The 22,308-nt window shown below is 40.7% G+C and overlaps 1 protein-coding gene across 1 annotated transcript in view; it reads left to right on the forward strand.

The window, feature by feature from the left end:
- DOCK1 (dedicator of cytokinesis 1) overlaps nt 1-22,308 on the forward strand; it is a 294,524-nt gene that overhangs the window by 47,298 nt on the left and 224,918 nt on the right. Inside the window, exons 14-21 of the mRNA XM_014945313.1 lie at nt 8,556-8,680; nt 8,991-9,089; nt 10,317-10,389; nt 12,805-12,908; nt 13,397-13,580; nt 17,837-17,934; nt 21,259-21,348; nt 21,841-21,941. Of these exons, the coding sequence (XP_014800799.1) occupies nt 8,556-8,680; nt 8,991-9,089; nt 10,317-10,389; nt 12,805-12,908; nt 13,397-13,580; nt 17,837-17,934; nt 21,259-21,348; nt 21,841-21,941 (874 nt within the window). The remainder of the gene's footprint in view (nt 1-8,555; nt 8,681-8,990; nt 9,090-10,316; nt 10,390-12,804; nt 12,909-13,396; nt 13,581-17,836; nt 17,935-21,258; nt 21,349-21,840; nt 21,942-22,308) is intronic.

Raw genomic sequence — 22,308 nt, forward strand, 5'->3', positions numbered from 1 at the left:
GGGATTTAAACTATTAAATTTTTGCATTCAAAGCTGTTTTTTTTTATCCCTGCCTCAGCCAGTTTCCTTTGTGTCCCATATGCTTTCCTCCCTTCTGCCTGGATTAAGTAGTTTGTGGAAAGTTTATGGGAGCTAAAGCCTGAGGGGTTGGTAACCTGTAGAAATAGCATTGTTTTTCTCTCCTTTCTTTCTTGGCACTCTGTACCTGTCAGAAAACCATCAGACAAAGAACAAAGCTTTTTTTTTTCTTGTCATTTATATCTGAGGCTCTATCTTTCCCCCCATTTGTTTACTTCTCTTTTTAATAAGTGGAGATATCTCTCTTTTTTGGCCCTCCCCTCCTTTTCTTTTTTATTTTCTCCTTATGATGTGACACTTCAAGACAGATCCAGAAAATGTACTTTGTCATAAATCCTAATACAAGTGAAGATCACAGGAGTAGACGCTCAGCAGAAACCCCCTCTTCTTCTCTCTGAAAGGTTATAGGAATGTTTTATTGTGGTTGGATATTCGTTAGACTACGTTAAACTTAAGTTTGTTCTGTTCTTGAATTACAGTCTCAGAAACAGAATATTGACATCAACAGACAAGCCAAGTTTGCTGCCACTCCTTCATTTGCTTTATTTGTAAATTTAAAAAATGTAGTCTGTAAAATAGGAGAAGATGCTGAAGTCCTGATGTCTCTGTATGATCCACTGGAATCAAAATTTATCAGGTTAGTGTGCTCCTGGGTGCACTCCCTCATCTGTGCTTGCTCAGATCTGGTGTTGCAGGATGAGAGGGTTTAGGTTTAGGCTTGAGAGTTTGGTTTCTGCATCCTCTGCTTCCTTAAAGAAATTCTTACACTTTCTTGCTGAAGAGTTGCTTTCTTGCTATAAATGATCTACACAATGGGAAGTGTCAGCTCTTCCCTAAGTCAATATTAATTTGTTTAGGAGAAGTAGGTTGGGTTTAAAATAGTCTTCTGTGAGTTCTCAAGTTGATTGTATCTGCTTATGTTAAAGGAAGCTATTTAAACAAAAAGTCCTTAAAAATGTTGTTCTTTCAGTGAAAACTACCTGGTGCGATGGTCAAGCTGTGGGCTCCCCAAAGACATAGACAGATTGCACAACCTCCGAGCAGTATTCACCGTAAGTGTGGGTGCTTGGCCCAGCTGGCAAATTTCAAAGCACTTGTTTCATAGCTTTTGTGTGACTGAGGGTTGTACCGATCTGTGTGTAAAGGGGGTGGTGTTACCTCTGCGGGTCATGGTCCTGCTGAAGGCTCACATGAGCTTTTTCTCATAAGTGGCTACTAAAAATTCTCAACGTCTGGCTAAATCCAACATTGCTCTTTGAAGTTTTAACCTAGTAGAAATGATTTGGCCTCCTAAGAATTAATTACACAGAAGTCAAGATAAGGCATTTAAGTACAGTTAGAAAATTTCCTTTACTCTGAGAATAGTTGCCCTGGTGCTAGAGGGTGGCACGGGGAGGGCAAAGTTCTGAGCGGCAAACCTTCTGCCTACTGAAGTGGTGCTTGAAATTCAATTATAAAGTCATCTAAGAAACTGCTGTTTCTAGGACCTGGGCAGCAAAGACCTGAAAAGAGAAAAAATCAGCTTTGTCTGTCAGATCGTGCGAGTGGGGAGGATGGAGCTGAGGGACAACAACACAAGAAAACTGACCTCGGGGCTGCGGCGACCCTTTGGAGTAGCAGGTAACGCTCTGTGTGTGGAGCTGTCTGTGTCACACTGTAGTCCTGCTCAGAAAGTTGGGGGTGGGGCTGCATAAACTCACAATTGTTCCAGGTCCAGGTTAATCAGACCTATTGCTGTCATCGTAGAGTTTACTGTCACTTTCAGGACTCTCATTTAGCTAAAGGTGCCAAAGGTTTTTTGCCACACGATGTTATTCTCTAGGAAAATTCTGGAATCACACAGTTGATAACTCCATCCCTCATCTGGGTCCCCATTGCTTCCCATCTCCCGGGGTATCCCCTCAGCACCCCTCTGCCCAGGGCCATCCCTTAATTCAGTATGCCTTGGTTTATTTTTCAGTGATGGATGTTACTGACATAATTAATGGAAAAGTGGACGATGAGGACAAACAGCACTTCATACCCTTTCAACCGTAAGTAGGGAATAGTTTCAAGAATATGTAGAAGTGAAAGAATTAGGATTTAAACTTCAAGTTAAAAACCCAACGTTTTAAACTTGATTGGAAGAAGTGTTCTGTAGATATTCTGAAGTCTGTTTATGTCAGTGTGGTATTTTGTCTTGAATAGTACTTACTAATGTTACTTCTTGAGAATTTCCTGTTAGTAATAACAGTGATAGCCCCAGAAACTTTCATTTTTTGAAGTCCTTAGTTTAAAGCAGTCTCAATTTTGGAGTCTTGCTTCCTTTTTGTTTAAAGATGTCAGGGTGATAATGTGTAAGAGGTGAAATGCTTAAAATAAGGGTGGTGCTGGTTTAGCTCTACCCGAGATGGATAAAGACCGGCAGCGTTACCAACAGCCACCGCAGGTGACTCCTGTGAAATTAGTAAACAATAACATTTATCTTTTTCTTAGTAGCAGATATAATTTCATAGTAAGGGCCACAGTAACTGCAATACAAGCAGAAGCTGAGAATTTGAAGGATGGCTTGGTAGACCTCCTGCAGTAGGTATCTCAGGAGGTCCATAGCCCTGCTCTTACTTCTAGTCATCTAGACCTGCAGACCTTTCCACATGGACTCCAACGTTGCTGATGTAGAGTTTGATAGATGCTATTTTGCAAGAATTTAATTAGCTAACAGCAGATATGGAGTCGGCATCCTTTAAATTACAGACATGTATAAATTTAACATAATGTCAAAGATCAGTTTTGACTTCAAGCAACAAAATCATATTAAGAAATCTGGGTTTAATAGCCTGAATTTTTGTGAACATGTAGGTGCGTTCGGAGAAAATGCTTTTAGAAGTAAAAGCTTATGAACAAAAAAGAGAGCGTGGGGCAAATACTGTGGTCAACACATAGTTTCATAGGGCCTTTTCTTTTTTTATTCCACAATGTGGGAAAGGTAGAAGAAATAAGTCAAATGTGCATAAAATATGAAGGCTAAGTTTTTCCCATGGTGGGAAATATTAGACTGCCATCTGTTCAGGGAGGCAAAACATAGTTATGTCAGCTAAATTCCTTGATTAATGTACTGATGGATATTCAGGGGGCTTTTAATAATATTAAAAAAAAAAAGAAGTTTGAAATAATGTAATCTTAAATTAACTTTAAGCCTATTTTCTACAATAATTTGGGAAGCCCTCGTGGTTTGCTGCCGTGAGGATGGCAGGGTCTGCAGGAGCTGTGAGGAGCCCAGCAGGGTTATTCCTCCTCTCTGGAATGGTTTCCTTTGCACACAGCGCTGTCACTGGGGCGGTGCAGAGGCTGTTAATGTGAAAATCACAAGTACCATTCCATTTTTTTTCAAGAAAACCAGGAGTTTTTAGGGAAGAGTGCGTTCATGATGTGTTTATTGTGTGGTAAACAGTAGCAAGCTTAATTTTTTTAGTGCGTGTGGAAGTATGCAATGAAAATGAATCTTTGTGTATCAAAGTGGATGCTAATGGAACATCTAGTTTTCTGCTCCATTAACACTGATTTATTTTTTCTATTTATACAAATCAGCTTTTTGAAAAGATGTACGATGTGATTTATTTTTTTTTTTTGCCGCACTAAATTAAAACATTTTTCTGAAAAAGCATCTTCCAAAGAGTATGACCGATGTGAAAACACGCGATGAGTACGTGTGTCCTTATTTCCAACGTAGGCTTAGGCTGTCTATATATATATGAGCCACATTTTCCTTCTCATTCCACGCTTTGCCTCTGTTGTGCCACACGAGTCTGTTCTCCCATCTCTCTCTGTTTGCATTCATTCACTAGCCACCGACACAATGGCTGTCAAAAGCACTTGGCAAGATAACTTAAGTGACACTTAATGCTGCTGTTTATTTATAGTTTCCATCTTTTCATGGAGTTTAACAGTACGTTTGGATTATCTGCTCTTCTTTCCTGTGCCCTGTCTGTGAGGTTGGCGGGAGCTTTTCCTTCAGACGGCGTGTGCTGCTGCTTAACCTATAGGCTGAGGCGGCCCTGGGGGTGTCACGGGGCCACTTTGCTATGTATATATTAAAGAGAGAGTAGGTTTTCACTGCTTAACAGGGGATTCTGGGGTGGGAGACATCCTTCCTGTCCTTGCAGTGTCCCTGGGACCTGTGCATGCGTGTCCCTGAAGGGAGAAGTGACAACGCGCTGTACTTCTCGGTGGTAGATCAGTATTCTTCTGATTAATGATCTTCCTCTGTCTTTCTTGTTACCTTTCCTGTCCTTTGTCTTGCGTCGACTAATAAATACTCTTTGTCACAACTATGATATGATCTTTTGTGTTTCCTTTGTTACTGTGACTTCTGGTTTTCTGTGACCCTTTGTTTCCTGGTGTTGGTCGTCATGTGCATCCTCCAGGCTAGCGTTGGATGACGCCATTCGACACAAGCAGCTGAACATATCATCCCGTTTTTCACCCAGGGTGGCAGGGGAGAATGATTTCCTTCAGACTGTTATAAACAAAGTGATTGCTGCTAAAGAAGTTAACCACAAGGGTCAGGGTATGTACTCTTCTTTCTATACACCGCTGTACCTAAAATCGCTCAGCGCTTCATTTGCAACGTGTGATGGTTTTCATTTTGGGAATGTTTTTGGAATCACAGGTGCATAGTACTACTTCTGCTTGTTCACTGCTGTATGGTAACAGAAAATGTGTTTGCATGGTTTGTTCCCCCTCTTCCCCATCCTTTAGGGCTCATTCTGCTGTCCCCTCCCCAGCCCCGTGTTAACTCCACAGGTTTGCCATCCTTTCTCTGCGGTGTCCATCACTTGGATGTCTTTATTTCCCTGTACTGGAAGCAATGACTCGGGGAGTCAGCTCTTGCAGCCTTGAGCTGGGGACTTTGGCCTCCTGGTGTTGGAGGAAGAGATATTCCCTTCTTTCACCTTATTTTTCCACTTCCCAGCTGCGTTTGCAGCATCTGGCTCCCTCTCAAGAAGACCCAGCCCACGCTCGGTGATGGAAAGGATGGAGCCAGAGCAAGGGGACCCCAGTGGTACCTTCTCTTATGGGCTCATAACCCAGATGTGCTGACCTGAAACTGAGAACTGCCCAAGTCTGGGCTGTTTTTGTGTGTGTGTATGTGTACAACACTGCACGATTGTAATGTGCCTGCCAGGTACACAGCGAGTTGAGTGACGGCTCGATTACTGCTGTACTGACTTCACTATTTTGGGGGGAATCTGGATGAATTCGGTGTTAAACAGGCCAGCGGGGAGTTTCCACTCAGCACTGCGAACATCTTTATCACTTGTAGGGCGTATCTGAATGACAGACCCAAGAAAAACTTCATACTTTTTGCTGATTTTTGCTATTTAATAGAAAACAAAAATGTAAATAAACTTTTATTTATTTGCTTATATTAAAAAATCATTCAATAGCTAAAGAGGAAAAACTTAGATCTGCTTTCCCCCTTCCCTCCGCTGTTTTCATCTCCACTTTCAGTGTTTTATCAGCAAGGTGGAAATGGAAACTTTTCAGCTCCTTTGATTCATTTGAGGTCCTTTCCCTAGGAAGGGCACCCAGGCAAAGGGAAGGGGATGACGAGCTGTTGCTTTCCAGGCCGAGTAGGTGCAGTTACTGGTTAATGAAATAGCAGCTGTTAGGACCATCCCTGGCAGCAAGTCAGCACATAGCCTTTTATAAGGGGTTTTAATAGAAAAGCAAGCTCTCTGCCAAATATATACGGAATGAATGCATAGTTAATTGTGTTTGTAACAGGATAACCCACAATTTGTTTTATAGATGAATATTTTTTGGGGGGGGTATTTTTCCTAGATCTTAATTTCAGGATTTTCTTCTGCAAACTGCTGCTGCAATTATTTCGTGCTCAAACTTGATTGCCAGTCCCTGTTTGGAGGGTGTGAGACTTCTTCCCTCCCCCCCTTCCCTTTTGATATCTTTCTTTTTCCTCTAACAAGTGTGCCTGATGTTAGTTGGCGAGCGCCGGCTTTTTAGTGGCGCCTTCTGCTACCGAAGAGAAAAATGTCAGCTGTGTGGAGCTGATGCTGGAGATTTCTTTGTGCTCAGTGCAGGAAAAACAACTTACGGGGGTGGTTGGTGATGAATCAATTCAGGGTGCCTTTCTGCTGGTGCTCTCTCTGTTGCCATCTCAGTATTGGTTGCTTGAAATACGTAAGTTTTTTTTTTTTTCCACTCAAATCAACGTTGCCGCTTCTCTTTCTCCTTGTGGAAGATAAACATTTCATTAGAGAGAACTCATGAGAGTTCAAAGGAGAGATGAAAGCTTGAGGCAGTTCTGCTAATGGCTTAATAACTGCATTTCCACGAGACCCTTTGTGGAATACTTAAGTGAGGGAAGGAGCCTGGTTCTCAGAGCTGTGCCAGGAGGAGGGATTCTTCTGGGATCGCTCCGGCTTCGTCCCAGGGGCACAGGAGGCTTGTTTCCATTTTCACAGCCCAGAATTCAGTGGGTCCAGCTGATAACCAGGGCTTTCCTTCTTCCAGTTGATGTTTTATGGTGCTGCTGACCTGGTTTTCTTCTGAACGGAGACCTCTTCTATTGAAATTTTTGGGCTGTGAATGAAATGTTTGGCTGTAGTAAGGCTGTGTATGGGAAGCTGTGTGTTCATCTGCCCAGCTCCTCCTGCCAGGGCACCTCCTGCACGGGGTTGCTCCAAAGTGAGCAATGCAAAGGCTCGAATCCTTGTCTTGCACAGATTTCCCATTTCTCGGGTTTTTTATTAGCCAGCCAGCTTCCACGTGCGGATTTGATGGGGTTTTCCAGAAAGTCTGATACCATCAGACATATTTAAGTTTTCTTAAATATGGTGGGGTTTCTTTGAGTGTTCTAACATACCTTGTAAAGTATATTTTTTGTGAATGAAGAGCAGTTACCGTAACATAATGTCCTTACATTTTAGAATGTGTAAAAAGAAATCTTTAGTAATTGGGGAAAAAAGCAGCAGTGTGATAATTGTCTTTTTTGCACAACAGGTTTGTGGGTGACTTTGAAACTTCTTCCAGGAGATATTCATCAGATTAGGAAAGAGTTTCCACACTTAGTGGACAGGTCAACAGCCGTGGCTCGGAAAATGGGCTTTCCTGAGATTATTATGCCTGGTAAGCCAGTGTGTCAATTAGTGCTGCTTTCTTCTATTTTAACCTTCTTTAAATATCTGTGCGTATGGATCCTTGGGGGAAAAAAAAAAAAAAGTAAGAATTTGAAGTATGGCATACATTAGAAATAATGGAATGTCAGAGCATTTTGTCTCATTTAAAATAAACGTGAAATACTTTGGTAACCTGCCATGTGCTGCATAAATAAATAAAACTAACAGCCCCCACACAAGACGTGAAATCCCAGTGACAGTGGAAATTCTCCTCTTTCTCCAGTGAAGAAAAATGTACAGAAAGCAAATGCTTCATATTTTCTCCCCAGCAAGGGCATATGTGAAACTTCTATCCTGTGATGAATCCAAACCAGAAAGATTTTTCAGAGGAAGAGGTTTGATTTAGAGATAATGCAATTCTCTCTGAGTTTGTACTAGATTTAGATAAGGTATTTGAAAGAATTTTTTTTTTTAATACCTATATTCCTTGGCGCTTCTCAAAATAAAAGTTGCCATAAGCAACAGAGTACAGAACCTCCCCTGTGCTGTCCTTTTCAGATTGATGGGCTCTGGAGGATCCATTAGGTATTTTCCAAACCCATCCCAGTTCCAGCTCTCCTGGTGGTTGCTGACTCAGCGTTTGTCAGTGGTTTTACTGTGTCCCCAGTGTGGTGTAAGTGCCTCAGTACCTCCGCTTATTACGGTGCTTTGTTGGCACATAAATGATCTGCCTCATGAAATTATTGGAAATTCCCTGTTTCCACAATTCATTTTCAAAATTTCAATTGAATTGGGGTGTAGTTGAGGACAGTTTGAAGATGTAAAGCTAATTACAGCCCTCCCCTGCCACCCCCAAGCCAGCAACAACATCAGACCACTTCCCGATGTAACAAGTTAAACAGATCTTGGTAGGCTGTTTAAATATTTTTAAATTGCAAAATCTCTGTGTATGGGATAAATTAATGACTGTGGTGAAACTCATCCTTTCAAATTCATAATGAAAGAAGTTGTGTAAAAAAAAAAAAACCAAACAAAAAAATAAATAAAAAAAAATTGTGTTTTTTGAGTGATATGGTCCGTATTCTTCGTGCTTTTGTTACATTCTTCCAGTCCAGAAACAATGCATGATTTTTTGGTTTGCTTTTTGTTTGTTTGTTATGAGTTCATAGTTCAGGTGGTTTTGGTACATCTGGTTTTGGATGTTCAAGATACTGTGGCTGTTAAATGTTTTGCCGTGTGTGTGTACGATTGCCGTTACTCAAATATGTTGGTCATTATTTCTATGCCTCATTGCTCTCACAAATCAACAGGCATCCTGTGACAATTGCTAAGAACTTTGTGCTTTGCTTTTTCTTTCAGGTGATGTTCGTAACGACATCTACGTAACATTGGTTCAGGGAGATTTTGACAAAGGCAGTAAAACAACAGCAAAGAATGTAGAAGTCACAGTATCTGTTTACGATGAAGATGGCAAAAGATTAGAGGTATTAAAGTATTTAACATCTGGAGTGTTTCTGATTTTTATATGTATCTGTTTGAGACTTGTCAACGTCTTTCTTTGTATTTGTCAATTGAAATCACTGTTTTTATTTACAACAAAACTTTGTCATAACTAGATTCATCTTGTCATATCAGTGCATGCACGTGGGTACTAATTTCATGAGGAGCTCTGAGCATGAGCCATTCTGTCTTATTTTGACCTACCTCACCGATTTATTTACTTTGTTTATTTGAATGAAAACGTAAAGTTTAAGGTAGACATAAACATTTTTTTCTTCTGTTTGTGTTTTCAAGAGTGTTATTTTTCCCGGTGCTGGCGATGAAGCCATCTCGGAGTACAAGTCAGTAATATATTACCAAGTAAAGCAACCTCGCTGGTTTGAGACCGTGAAGGTATATATATAAACTGTACAATAACCTCCTCCCTGGGGGGTAACATGCAATTAATGCAGGTTTCAGTGGAAGCCCTTGAGAAGAAAAAAAAAAAAGGGAAATTCGATGCTTGTGATGGTGTTTAGCAGGACAAAAGGAGTAGCTCAACTTTCAGAGACTGCTGGAAAATGAATCTGACTTTTTTATTGCATAATGCATTTTATTTCATCCTTTTGGTCAAGACACCAGTTACAGGGCACTCCGACATCTGTTTAGGAAGGGTTTACTTGATTTCCATGAAGCTGACCTAGGGGAGCAGGATATTAAGAGCCAGTTACAGGGGCACTCCAACATCTGTTTAGGAAGGCTTTACTCCATTTCCGTGAAGCTGACCTAGGGGAGCAGGATATTAAGGTTAAAACAGAATTACTGTAGTGTTGAACTCATCAGTGTTTTGGGATCTGGCCGATGGTGCTTTACGCTGCCTGAATTTGCTTGGGTAATAACATTTTAGCTTAAATGCCATGTTTGAATATTACAGAGGAGACTGCTGTTAGCTCTGTAAAACATGTTCTGTCTAGCTGTAGGCAATGGGAGCAGTGTACGTGTACTGAGAAGGGACTTACAGCTACTCCCCACACCATTGGTGTAAGTCCAGAGGTGCACCTGGACGGGGTGTTGGGGAGCAGTTACAGCACAGAGCCTGAATGTGGGTGTAATTAAGAAAATATGATGGCTTTAGCAAAAATACTGGGGGGTAGAGCATCAGTTACACCCCTGCATGTTGATTATGTGTGGATTGGAGATACACTATTAGTATGTATAGTAGAATTGTTGCCATAGGTAATGAATAAGTTAAGAATTTTTGCTTTGCTGCTGTTGATAATCAAGTTGACCTCTACCAGTCAAACTCAAGAGGGACTCGTTCCTGAGCTAAGGGTTGGGGGGGGGGAAAGGCATTGAGGTTACAGCCCAACATCTGAAGTTGCAGGTCTTGTCGGGTAGCTTAAAAGGCTTCTTTCATTCCTTCTTTCTTTCCTGGTGCAAGAATTGGCAATTTTCCTGGGGAATCTGTGACCTTTCAAGGTGTTCTGTGGCAAAATGAAGCTGGTACTTAACATTAATCTTTTTGAAAGCACCAAGCATGTTGTTGAAAGATGCCTAGGTGAGATTTGGTAGTGGTTGATGATGTTTGAAGATACTGTACTGACTGTTTTCTTTCTCCATCCTCTTCCCCTAACTGTGAAGGTCGCGATCCCCATCGAAGACGTGAACCGCAGTCATTTAAGGTTCACGTTCCGTCATAGATCATCGCAGGACTGTGAGTAAATCACCCTTGTCGTTATGGCTCTTGTCAGTGTCTGGTGACAAAATCTGCTGAAACAGGCAGAACGTTCCTATCTGTAACTGACTATTGTAATTGCTTTTCGTGCTATTATTTTGCCTGCTTATTTGCTAAATTTATGTTATTTGCCTGCTTATTTTGTGTTAGTATCTCTTCTCTTTCTTTTCACGTCCTCCTTACTTATTGACATCAAGTTTTCCCTTTCTTGCCCAATTATTTCTCCCGATCAAATAAAGGGACTGGTGAATAAAGCTTTCAGCTGGAAGGGTGGTGGTACGGGGTGTCTTAGAGAGGGTGGGTAGGGGGTAGTAAAGATAGTTCATAACCCCACGTGTGAAATGGGAATGTGAAAGAGTGTACAGTAGGCTTAGCATCACTAATTGTAGACTGAGCTAAGGAGAAGCTTAGTTTCTGGAGAAGCTCAGTTCTCAGACTGACTTGTGGTTGTTTTGAAGTCATTTTGGGCTAAAAGAGATTTGAGAGCTTGTGGTTTTCCTCAGCTTTCCTGTAACACTGCTGGCAGCTGGGATGCTGTGAGCGGCTGAGGATCAGGTGGAGACGACTAAACATCTTCTGTTTGTCAACACTCCTTTTGAAGTGAAGTTTGGGGATTTGCCTTGGGTGTGATGATGTTCATTCCATATTGTCGTTACAGGGGCTGTCTCACTTAATAGGAAGGCTTTCCAAACTCTGCAGCAAAATGTTTTTGCTGTAGAATAAAGGTGTAGACAAAAGTGTTAATCGAGTGGTGTCCACTGGATGCGTTTTAAGACGCATAACACTCTTCATGTTACTTACCTGTGTGATCTGTGATGCGTTACCCCCCAGCAGTTCTTTAATTGAAGCTGTATATTTTGCAAATTGATCATTAATAAAAGATTTACTTGGTTTAGAGAATGATACTTGCTAATGAAAACAATGTGCGGAAAATTAGTGTCATTAGTGTAAAAATTAGGGAAGAGATGTTTCTATGATGACTCAAAAAATTTAAGTTGTCCGTAGTTTAACTATTAATTAGAGGCTGTGCCCTCAGGCTGCAGGGCTTTCTCACAGGCTGCTTGGTCTGTCTCAAGCTGCACTTTCCTTCTGATTTGACTTCTGAACTTACTTTGTGATTTCTACTTGCTCCGTTGCTTTGGTTTTTATTTAACTTTTGACAATAAATTTGGAATTAGAGCAAACAATGCATTTTCTAGTTCATATCAATTGTAGAGTGGGTCAGCTTTCAGAAACTTCCCCAGCAGTTCTTTAATTGAAGCTGTATATTTTGCAAATTGATCATTAATAAAAGATTTACTTGGTTTAGAGAATGATACTTGCTAATGAAAACAATGTGCGGAAAATTAGTGTCATTAGTGTAAAAATTAGGGAAGAGATGTTTCTATGATGACTCAAAAAATTTAAGTTGTCCGTAGTTTAACTATTAATTAGAGGCTGTGCCCTCAGGCTGCAGGGCTTTCTCACAGGCTGCTTGGTCTGTCTCAAGCTGCACTTTCCTTCTGATTTGACTTCTGAACTTACTTTGTGATTTCTACTTGCTCCGTTGCTTTGGTTTTTATTTAACTTTTGACAATAAATTTGGAATTAGAGCAAACAATGCATTTTCTAGTTCATATCAATTGTAGAGTGGGTCAGCTTTCAGAAACTTAGGTGCTTCATCTGGAGTTATGGATCCAATTTCTGTTTTGATTCTAATCTTTCCCCTCTAAATGATAGAGCCCTGATGAGATCCTCAGTGCTGGTTTTAAATTATTATTCTAGGTACCCAGCACTGCCATTCTTCTAACTCTGAAAAACCCAGACATTATAAATGCATCAAATTTCTGTTCTGTTTTTAAAAAGTTGCCTTAATTGAGAGCAAACAATGCATTTTTTTTAGTTCATATTAATTGTAGAGTGGGTCAGCTTTCAGAAACTTAGGTGCTTCATCTGGAGTTATGGATCCAATTTCTGTTTTGATTCTAATCTTTCCCCTCTAAATGATAGAGCCCTGATGAGATCCTCAGTGCTGGTTTTAAATCATTATTCTAGGTACCCAGCACTGCCATTCTTCTAACTCTGAAAAACCCAGACATTATAAATGCATCAAATTTCTGTTCTGTTTTTAAAAAGTTGCCTTAATTCAGCTTTCTAAATGAACACACAGAATATAGAAATATTAAGCATCTGATTACTCTTGCCATAGTCAGATTCTTAAACATTTATTTCTCATATTATTGGTTCTATCTTGAGTTTAGAAGACTCTCATGATTACCTGTACTTTTTCTCCAACTGGGAATTGTTATTATGGTCGTTCATTTATAGGTTATCCATGTTTTTGAGATCAGATGGACTGTCTGTACTGCTATCAAGTATTTAATTATCCTTTTTTTTCCGTTTGTTTCATAACAGCCAAAGATAAATCAGAGAAAATTTTTGCCCTGGCGTTTGTGAAGCTCATGAGATACGATGGAACAACATTGAGAGATGGAGAACATGATCTTATTGTTTACAAGGTAGAATTTTGAGATACTTTAGTCTTTCCATAGTAGCTATGGAAAGACTAGTAGTAGTGTGAGCATTACTGACTTTAGTGAATTATTGTTACGGAATTGCACAGAAAGATATGTTATAGACTATTCTGTTGGATCAAGCAACTAAATAGTAAGTGCTGAGCAATCTGCATATTTGGCAGATTGATTGTTAAACCTGGAATATATTTTACTGGGCATGTCTTAATTTTTAAGGTGCTTGTTACCGAGTTTTATGTGTGTTTTCATGTCTGGAAACAGTTACTTCTTTAGCCCCTTAAATAGCCCATTTTGGCTCTGACCTGTAAAAAGGGTAGTGCTAAATTACTGTTGTTGAAGACCCATTGGAGATTGCTCCAGAAATGGAGCAAACCTAAGAAAATGCAATGTAAATAATAAAATTTTATTATTGCCCAGGCTCTTTACTAGATATTTTAAAACTGTTTCATATTTTATTTCAAACACTACTGTAGGCAGAAGCAAAGAAGCTGGAGGACGCCTCGACGTATTTAAGTCTGCCATCCACTAAAATAGAACTGGAGGAAAAGGGACACTCGGCGACAGGGAAGAGCATGCAGAACCTGGGAAGCTGCACCATCAGCAAAGACTCCTTCCAGATTTCCACTCTAGTTTGTTCAACAAAACTTACCCAGAATGGTAGGTCCATGGAACTGCCAGAGCTTCTGCTCCTCACGGTTGGAGTGGGGTTGGTGTCTCCCTGCTCTGTGAATGGATGGTGGGTTTTTTTGTCCCGTGGCCCTGGATTAAATTATCTGGATGCAGCAAAAGCATCTCTGGAGTGTGTGTATTATCCAGCCTTTTCTCTGCCTGTGGACTTTGTTTTGCTTTAGAGCAGTACATGTCTCTAAGAAAACGCAAGAATCCAAATTAAATGGAGTCAGGAATACTGTTTACTGTATCACTGAGACTTTCATACTGCTGCACACAGCAAACAGGCTCCGTGGCATTTTACTTCTCAGTGGGTATGAATAATGGCACCAAGGAAGAGGATGAGTTTGCTTTTCAGAGTAGGTAATATCACGGCTTGGCTCCAAAATAAGCTGTTATATGTCACTTTCAATGTGCACTATCCCTCTCTTATGCCTGAATAAAGCTCTGATGTTGTCTTGTGTTGGGCAGAAGGGATGTGTGTTGCGTGGAGGTTGTTCCCATGCTCACACATCCTCCCATGAACACGGAGTACCAGCAATGGACTTGGTGTATTTTCTCCCTTTTAAAACTTGCCTTCTATATCCATTTTTCATGTGTGTTTGTCAGCTGGCTGACTGCATCCGAAGGCAGTGGAAAGCGGAGCTGATGGCAGCCACCAGAGCAAATATTTCACATTTTCCAGACTGTGGCCTCTCTGTAATTTTTGTGCTCGGTTGCCATGGAGCGGTCCCTCGTTCTCGGCGCCGCACCAGGAACAGACTGGGGAGTGTGGGTGGGTCATTGAGACAGGAGTGAGTCACGGTGGGGACAGGGACCAGTCCTCTGTGACTCAGGGAGGGCTCAGTCCGGATGGATCCGTCGGGAGTCGAGGGCTTAGGATGCAGGGGGTGGGTGGGAATAATGATTAGATCGTCAGCGGTAATGAGTTTTCCCCCCCCCGTCCAGAGGGAAAGTTACTGGTCTGGTACAACTTCGTAGTCAACTCACAATTTTATTGCAGTGTTTTTTCAGTGGCAACTCTGTTGTAGCACATCCCGGGTGTTTGGTATTCAGAGCACATCGGGATCTCTGCAGTCTGGCGCTCTTAGAGCCTAAGAGGATGTTTAGGAAAAAATAAAAAAAAATAAAAAAAATTGGGAAATGATTTTTGGAATTTCTTGGGGAAGATGGGATCATAGCTCAATGGGAACGGGGTGCTTTGGGGGGTTTGTAGGACGCATGTGGAATTGAGCTCTTTTGTGTTTGTGGCGTGATTGGGGGGTTTTTATTCCTCAGTCTTTCCTAATAGCTCAATGGGAACGGGGTGCTTTGGGGGGTTTGTAGGACGCATGTGGAATTGAGCTCTTTTGTGTTTGTGGCGTGATTGGGGGGTTTTTATTCCTCAGTCTTTCCTAGTGCTTATTAGCAGTTAGAAGTATTTCATACTGATCAATATATTGGCATTGCTTTCACAGAACTATTAGTAAAATTAAGACTGAGCATTGTTCCATGCTTAATTTACATATAGTTTGCTTTGAACTTCTGATCTTTATTTAATGTTGCCGTTAATTATGTTGTCTGAAAACTTTTTCTTAAAATTGCCAAAGCCTTTTCTCTTTCTTCAGAGTATTTTGACATTGTTAAACGAGATCACCGTGGATCCCTAAGCAATTTAGAAGATAAACAAAAAACTTTCATCATTAAATTGCTCCCTCGAGTATCATTTTTCATGTAAAAATTGGCAGAGCTGTTCAGATTATAGTTTCTGAAGCTGATTTTAACTTCTGTGAAATTATTGATTAGTATTATTCCTATCTTTTCGTATACGAGCTCTTTGGATACTCACTTGACTTCAGTTCCAAAAAACTTTCATCATTAAATTGCTCCCTCGAGTATCATTTTTCATGTAAAAATTGGCAGAGCTGTTCAGATTATAGTTTCTGAAGCTGATTTTAACTTCTGTGAAATTATTGATTAGTATTCTTCCTATCTTTTTGTATATAAGCTCTTTGGATACTCACTTGACTTCAGTTCTTTGTGTGCTGTAGGTTATTAATGTTGCTTTTCTGTAATTGTAATTCCGTAATTGATGGACTTAGCTCTGAAAAGTCTCCAAAATAGCAAACTTGGCCACTGGAAAGATTTCAGCTATTTTCCTTGAGAGAAAGTGATAGTGTGAAGTTTCTACTCACTTTGCTACGTGTTGTGGGGCACTGAATGCATCAGCAAACACCCCAAAACTGGGAGGACTTTGTTGGGTTGGTGTGGTTTTTTTCTTTAATTGGTTTTCCCTGGGTTTTTTTAAGGTCAGAAGTGAGAAATTTGATCCCATATGTTATAGGGTATCTGCTTGTGGTTGGCAGCATCTCAGTAGGTTGCTGTTGGCTGTTGGCTCTAACCCTTTGCCATTGAAAATCCTCAGTCTGTTTTCTTCCTCTGATATTTTCCGATCACATAAATTTCCCTTGGCCTGGGCTGACTACAGTAATTCCTGTTTAATACAGGCTAAAACACTGTTTTACATTCCTACCCTGTTCTGCTTCCTGTATTATTTTATACCTAGACCTATTAAAATAGTGGGATTAACTGACCGACTGGTATTTTGCTGGGGTTAATGCTTGCAGTAAGGGACTGAAAGCACATTTTCACTGTACCCTGTAACATTTTTCTCTGGAAGTTGGACAGCATTGACATTTTCCCCTCACACATGTATATTCGTTTTGCATTCGCTGTGTCATCACGCTGAGAGTGCATGTGGGTTTGTCTTCTTGGGGCAATACACGATGCTGTCCAGAGATAGTCTGGGCTGGCTTTTGTTCAGGTGGTTTCTTTTGTCAAGCTGCTGCCTTTTTAGAAGTCAGCCCCAACCCAAGTTCAACCACGGAAAGCTGATATATTCATGAAATACTTTGAATAAGTCATGGAGGCATCTTTACTTTTCTTCCAGAAGCAATTTTTCTGTCAACATTGAGTTTCTAAGACTTTGGTTTCAGCCTATAGGTTTCTTGTAGGCTATATTAAAAAATAAAAAATTACAAAAATGGATTGTTCGAAGCTGTAATGTAGTAAAACACTATTCTGCTCTCAAAGAGACGATAAGAGGGCTTGGTTTGAGCGCTGCTCAGAGGGGAGTCCATCCCGAGGAGAATTGCAATCCATCCCACTAAATGTAATTTTAGTTATTGCTTAGAATGAGAGATTTTGGGGAAGGTCTAGCAGCTGCTCTGGCTCTCTGCATATAATTCCCAGAGTATACCCTGCAGATATGTGTCTGGTTAAATGTTTTGTTCGTTGCTTTGAAAATAATAAAAGAAGTGAGGGGGTATTAGTTGGGAGAAGCCATCTGTCCTGTCCTATAACACCATTTAAGAGTTATATTGGGCAGAATTCACATATTATTAACCGTATTTTGGGGGGAGGTAATGAGCAGCAGTAATCCAGTGGCTAAACTTAATGTGGACAGTCTCTGAAATCTCCTGTTTGTCTCTCTTTAGGGGCTTCTACTGAGAATGATTAATTGGGGAGCCCTGATTTTGAGTTGCCTCGTGAGTTTTGCTTAAGGGAAGCTTAAAAACAGTGTTGCAGCTTTTTGTGACTAATAAAAAAGAGCAAGTTTGCCGTATTTATCAGCAAATGCTGAAGTGACACGATCTTAGTAGTGGGATGTAGGATCTGGGGACGAGACTATCTGCAGGTGACTTGTTTCGTGATGGGATCTGTACCCGAGCTCTCCGTTGCTTGGAAGCAACCAAGAAATTCTGGGCAATCAGAATTATTAAGCAGAGGGCTTTCCCCTGAATTAGCTTTAGTTTGCAACTACTTCTCTCGCCTCGTGCCTTATTTTCTTTTCAGTTTATTCGGTGGGAGCAAAGAAGCTCGAAGCATTAACGCTGGAGGAGTCACGGCCCCGTGGATATGAGTGTGTTGGTGGCTGACTAATTTCATTTTGGCTTCTTTTTCTAAAAACACAACTGTTGTGTACAACAAATTAAAACTGAGGGATCAGACTTTCTTGGCCCAGATTTTCAGGCTGACATTTCAACAGCAGTCTGCTTTTTTTTTTTTTTTTTCCTGAAAGCCTTTCAGAGTTCTTTCATTGCATTGTCCCAGGTTTCTGCAGTGTCAGAGGGCTACTGGAAATATACTGTTGTGCAGTGAGAATGGCTGAGCCATGGAAATAAACCTGTTTGTCCTGAACACGGCTGGGGGGAGTGAACAAAAGTAATTACCCTGCCTGATATAATTCCTTTTCTTATTCCTAGTTGATCTCTTGGGACTGCTGAAATGGCGATCTAACACCAACCTGTTGCAGCAAAATTTGAAGCAGCTGATGAAAGTTGATGGCGGTGAAGTGGTTAAGGTAACACATTAATTTATTTAAAAATAATCATTTGGGATAGTAATTGTACCAAATCCCATATTTCAAGGTGTTCATGTTTTTTGTTTGGTGCCCGTGTCCCCCAAACCAGACAGGTTAAATTGTAACCAGGTATCTCCCAGCCATCAAGGTGCTCATACCCTTCTCCCTGTCCTCAAAGAACATTTCAGATGTTGAGTACTGGTAAAACACATGTAAAATGCACATTTCTGAAAGTATAGAGTGGTATTTTGGGTTTTTTTAAGCACTTCAGTGAATTTTTATATGGAGACGCATGAGGGCAAGGGGCGCTTTTCTTTGCAGGATTAAAACACCTTGAAATTCTTACCTGGTGATATTAAATATATTTTTAATATATGGATGTGGAATGCAATCCCACTATGTGCTGCTGATTTTTTTTTTTAAAGTTATTTCTCCTGAAAATACTTAGCTGTGCCAAGTTATTTACATTTGCCAAGGCCACTGAGTGATTGTAGAGACCTACATAAAGAGAGATTTAGCTGTAGAAAAGCGTAGGCTGGGACTTTATTGAATGTGTTGTAATAAATCAAATCTAAAAGAGTGTCAAAAGATGCAACATACTGGGGACAGATGACCCTTAAGGGCCTGCAGTGTTTTTTTTCTTACTCCAGTGGATTTTAATTTGGTCAACTGAAGCATAATGAGTCTTAAAGTAACTTAAAACATCTGAGACTGCAGATATGACCCTTTATTGAGTGGGGTGAAAAGAGAATCTCGCGTGATGTGTTTTTTCAGGAAGGTTCTACCTGCTCTTTTTTGTTGTGGGTCATTTGACAACTCAAAACTTGCCACTGACACTTGTCTCTGCCCAGCATTGTCATCGTCCTGTCCTTTGGAGTTTTCCCCCTTCTCCAAATGACGTGAGAGCACGTGCACAGATTGGATAGCGGTGATTTTAGGAGCATCAGAACGCAGCACAAATGAGCGTTAAGTATCGGAGCGAGTTCTCCAGCTGGTACCTCCCTGTGCTGGACTCACATGAAATCATGTTCCCTTGGCCCTACTGCCCAGGGGTCTGAGCACAGCTTGGTTTATGCATAGAACAGAAAAGTGAAGGGTTAATACTGCTTTCTTCACCATTTTTATTCTTTTTTAGAGACCCCTGTTTATGTTATCTGTCTGTCACAGCAGTGTTCAGTACATCTTCCTGTAGACTTGGTGGTGCACATCCCTAATACCTAGTTTGTAACTGCTCCTTTCCATTCTTTCAACTTCTTTTGTCCTTCATGTTTTTAAATACAATACAGGATACAGGCTGTGTGTATTGCAAACAGTACACGTTTCATAAAACATATTCAAATGTTCTGTTAAACTCTTTCTATTTTTTAAAAAACTCCAGTAAGATACCAGTGCTCACTGGTGTTTGCTTATCACTGGGTGGAGACACTCATTCTGTGTGTGACTGTTTCAGTGGTACATGGAGACTGTAACTGATATCTCCCTTTAGCAGAGGCTCTGACTCCATTTGTGTCTGGAGTCTATAGGATACGAGAATGGAAAGTAATAGTTTAGAAATTACTTGTACCAGCTCCCTCCCTGAGAAATGTTTTCCCACCACTTTATACAACAAAAGCATCTATCCTGTGGTTTTCTTCTTGTTACACGAAGTCCTTGTGAACAGCTTTAAAACTTGAACTCTACTAATAAAAGTCAACGTAAGACTCCTAAGTGTGAAATGAAGACTCGATGGGTCATGGCCTTGACCTTCTCACCAGCCTTTGTTTTTAAGGGGCCGTAGCCAGGAGGTGGCTGGGGTCTGAGAGTGCTGCTTCTCTTCAAACCAAGACAGAAACTTCTCCTGTTGAACCTCAAAACTGTGCTTTACTCTTTCCTTCCTGACAGCTGCTGGTTACATGGACTTTATTTGCATGTGTTCTTTAATGGAACAAATGGGGCTAGGAGAAGGCTATCATATTTATTCTTTCTTCCCCTCCCAAGTCCTGTAGTGAAGCCATGAGCTGGATCTCCTCCAGAACTGAAGTCTAAAACGATCTGCAGGCATTTTGGCTTTCCTGCATTTTCATCTTCAGATATTGGTTTTCATCTTCAGAAATTAGTAGCATGGACTGTGGCTCCATGTTGACTTGTTTTTGAGGAAGTTTGCCACTCAGCAGTGTTTAGTGAGCTGCTAAATAGAGGCTAATGCCTGAGACTGAACTCCGGATTTAGTAGATAGTCCAAGGGACTCAACGTGTGATCAAGGAGACTCATTGCATAGCTAAAAAGTTCCAAGGGAGGAAGATGGGATTCCAGTTGTTTTTCCATCCCTCCCACAGTGTGTAAAATATCTATTTGTAGTGTCTACCTCAGGAAGAAATTGCCTTCTGTTTGTTCCGACGTTCTTCCTCAGCTGTACCTTCCTCATCTACAAGCCAAACCCCATTTTTACTTTGAGACAGATGTGCTGGAACAATCCCTGTTGAACCCCTTCTCTCTCAACCAAAACAAACACAAACTGAGGTCATGATCCATCCTCACTCCGCCTCGGAGGAGCCCACGTTGGGTTTGTATCACCTGGTGGAAGAGAATGCTCAGACCCAGAATCCCGTGCTGATAAAACCGAATGAGCTGATGAGCTTCTCTGGGCCATGCGTGGATTACTGGGAAGAAATACTGTAATTATACCTGCATAAACCAGCTTTTATCCCTCTGCTTGACTCGGATCCCCTGACACTAATCTGCTTTTTTACTTTCCGTGTTGCCTGGTTGAGGGTGTCCAGCCAACTGGGCGGTGGAGACCCTTCCTCTTGGGCAGGAGGTTGGGTGCTCCGGTTCCTGCCCCTGCCTGTGTGCTCCCAGTTGATGTTGTGGGTCTGAGTTGATGGAAAGCCCTGTGCTGTGCACTTCTCATCGCTCAGCCCAAAGCCACCAGGGGTGACTTGATGTATTTGGCATGAGCCTGAGCTGCTTGTCTGGTTTGTGCTCTGGAAACACCAGTTTTCAGAACCTGCATGATGCTGGTGACTGTTGAAGCTGAGGTTTGAAATCCATTTGTGTTCATTGGCGATAATAGATTACACTTCTTGTCCAGGTGCACCAAGTGTGATTTCTCACCTTTTTTTTTTCTCCTACGTGAGTGATACAGATCTGTAGATAACCAACTTAACTAAAAAAATAATTTGCTGAAAACCAAAAGATTAAATTTTCGTTTTTTCCAGCTAACTTTTAAAATGTCATTACTTTGTAAAATACATAAAAGAAAGCAAGTATGTCTGCAGAAAGCTCTGTGACACCTGAATTGCATTTTTTCCTGTAAAACGTGATGAATTGTGTATTTATTTGTAGTTTCTCCAAGATACACTGGATGCCCTTTTTAACATAATGATGGAGAACTCGGAGAGTGAGACGTTTGACACGTTAGTGTTTGATGCTTTGGTAAGTGTTTGCCTTGGGGATGGAATAAAATGCAGGTTCTGCAGTAATGAATAAATAAAACAAGCATGGTTTAAATGCTCCAATGAAGATTACTAGTGAAGTGGACCTTATTAGCTCTTAGTGATTTAATTTAAAATGCATGGAAGGTTTTTATTATATTTGAAGTTTCAGTTGGACTAGGTCAAAAGGGGGTTGGGCTGCATCATGTCACCATCACAGAAAAGGTGGAAGCACTCAAGTCCAGTCATTTTACTGGATCAACAGCAGAATTTCTGACAGAAACAGAAAGTTTCTGCTTAGGAAACAAAAATTCCTTATGAACAGGAAGTTTTCACAGGATGGGAGAACATTGATGTATTGGGAGGATCATCAAAAGCCAAAGTCTGTGTTTTTAAAGTTATTAATGCGTCTTATCTGAAAATAAAGGTGGATGAATGTAGAACGTTATTGTATTTCTTAGGATAGTGTGATAATTATGCTCGTTTTCTTCAGGTATTTATCATTGGACTGATTGCTGACAGAAAATTTCAACATTTTAATCCTGTCTTGGAAACCTACATCAAGAAGCATTTCAGTGCTACGTTAGCCTACACGTAAATTTTAAAAACTACTTTTTCTAATGTGGCTTCTACAGTCTTTCCAGATAGTGTTATTTGGTTACTTGATTATTATGATTTTTTATGTAGTTTAATTAGGAATTTGCTCATAGAGCTCGGGAGGGTGGGAGCTTCTTGAAGAAGGCTGGAAATAGGATGTCTTTGGATGTCTTTGTCTTGAAATAATAGTAATAAAACTGTTGGTCATTTGCAAGGAGGAAGTTTTGATTTTGGTGTATTGAAGGAGCATGATTTGACTATTTCAAGAAAGGAATTCTTTCCTTACAAAACCTAAGCAATTCTCAGTCATACTTGAGAAGGAAATCGTGTCCATTTAAGATGTTTCAAATATGTGTTGCTTGGT

The sequence above is a fragment of the Calidris pugnax genome, unplaced genomic scaffold (genome assembly GCF_001431845.1).
Source record: "Calidris pugnax isolate Ruff unplaced genomic scaffold, ASM143184v1 scaffold89, whole genome shotgun sequence".
Lineage (NCBI taxonomy): Eukaryota > Metazoa > Chordata > Aves > Charadriiformes > Scolopacidae > Calidris > Calidris pugnax.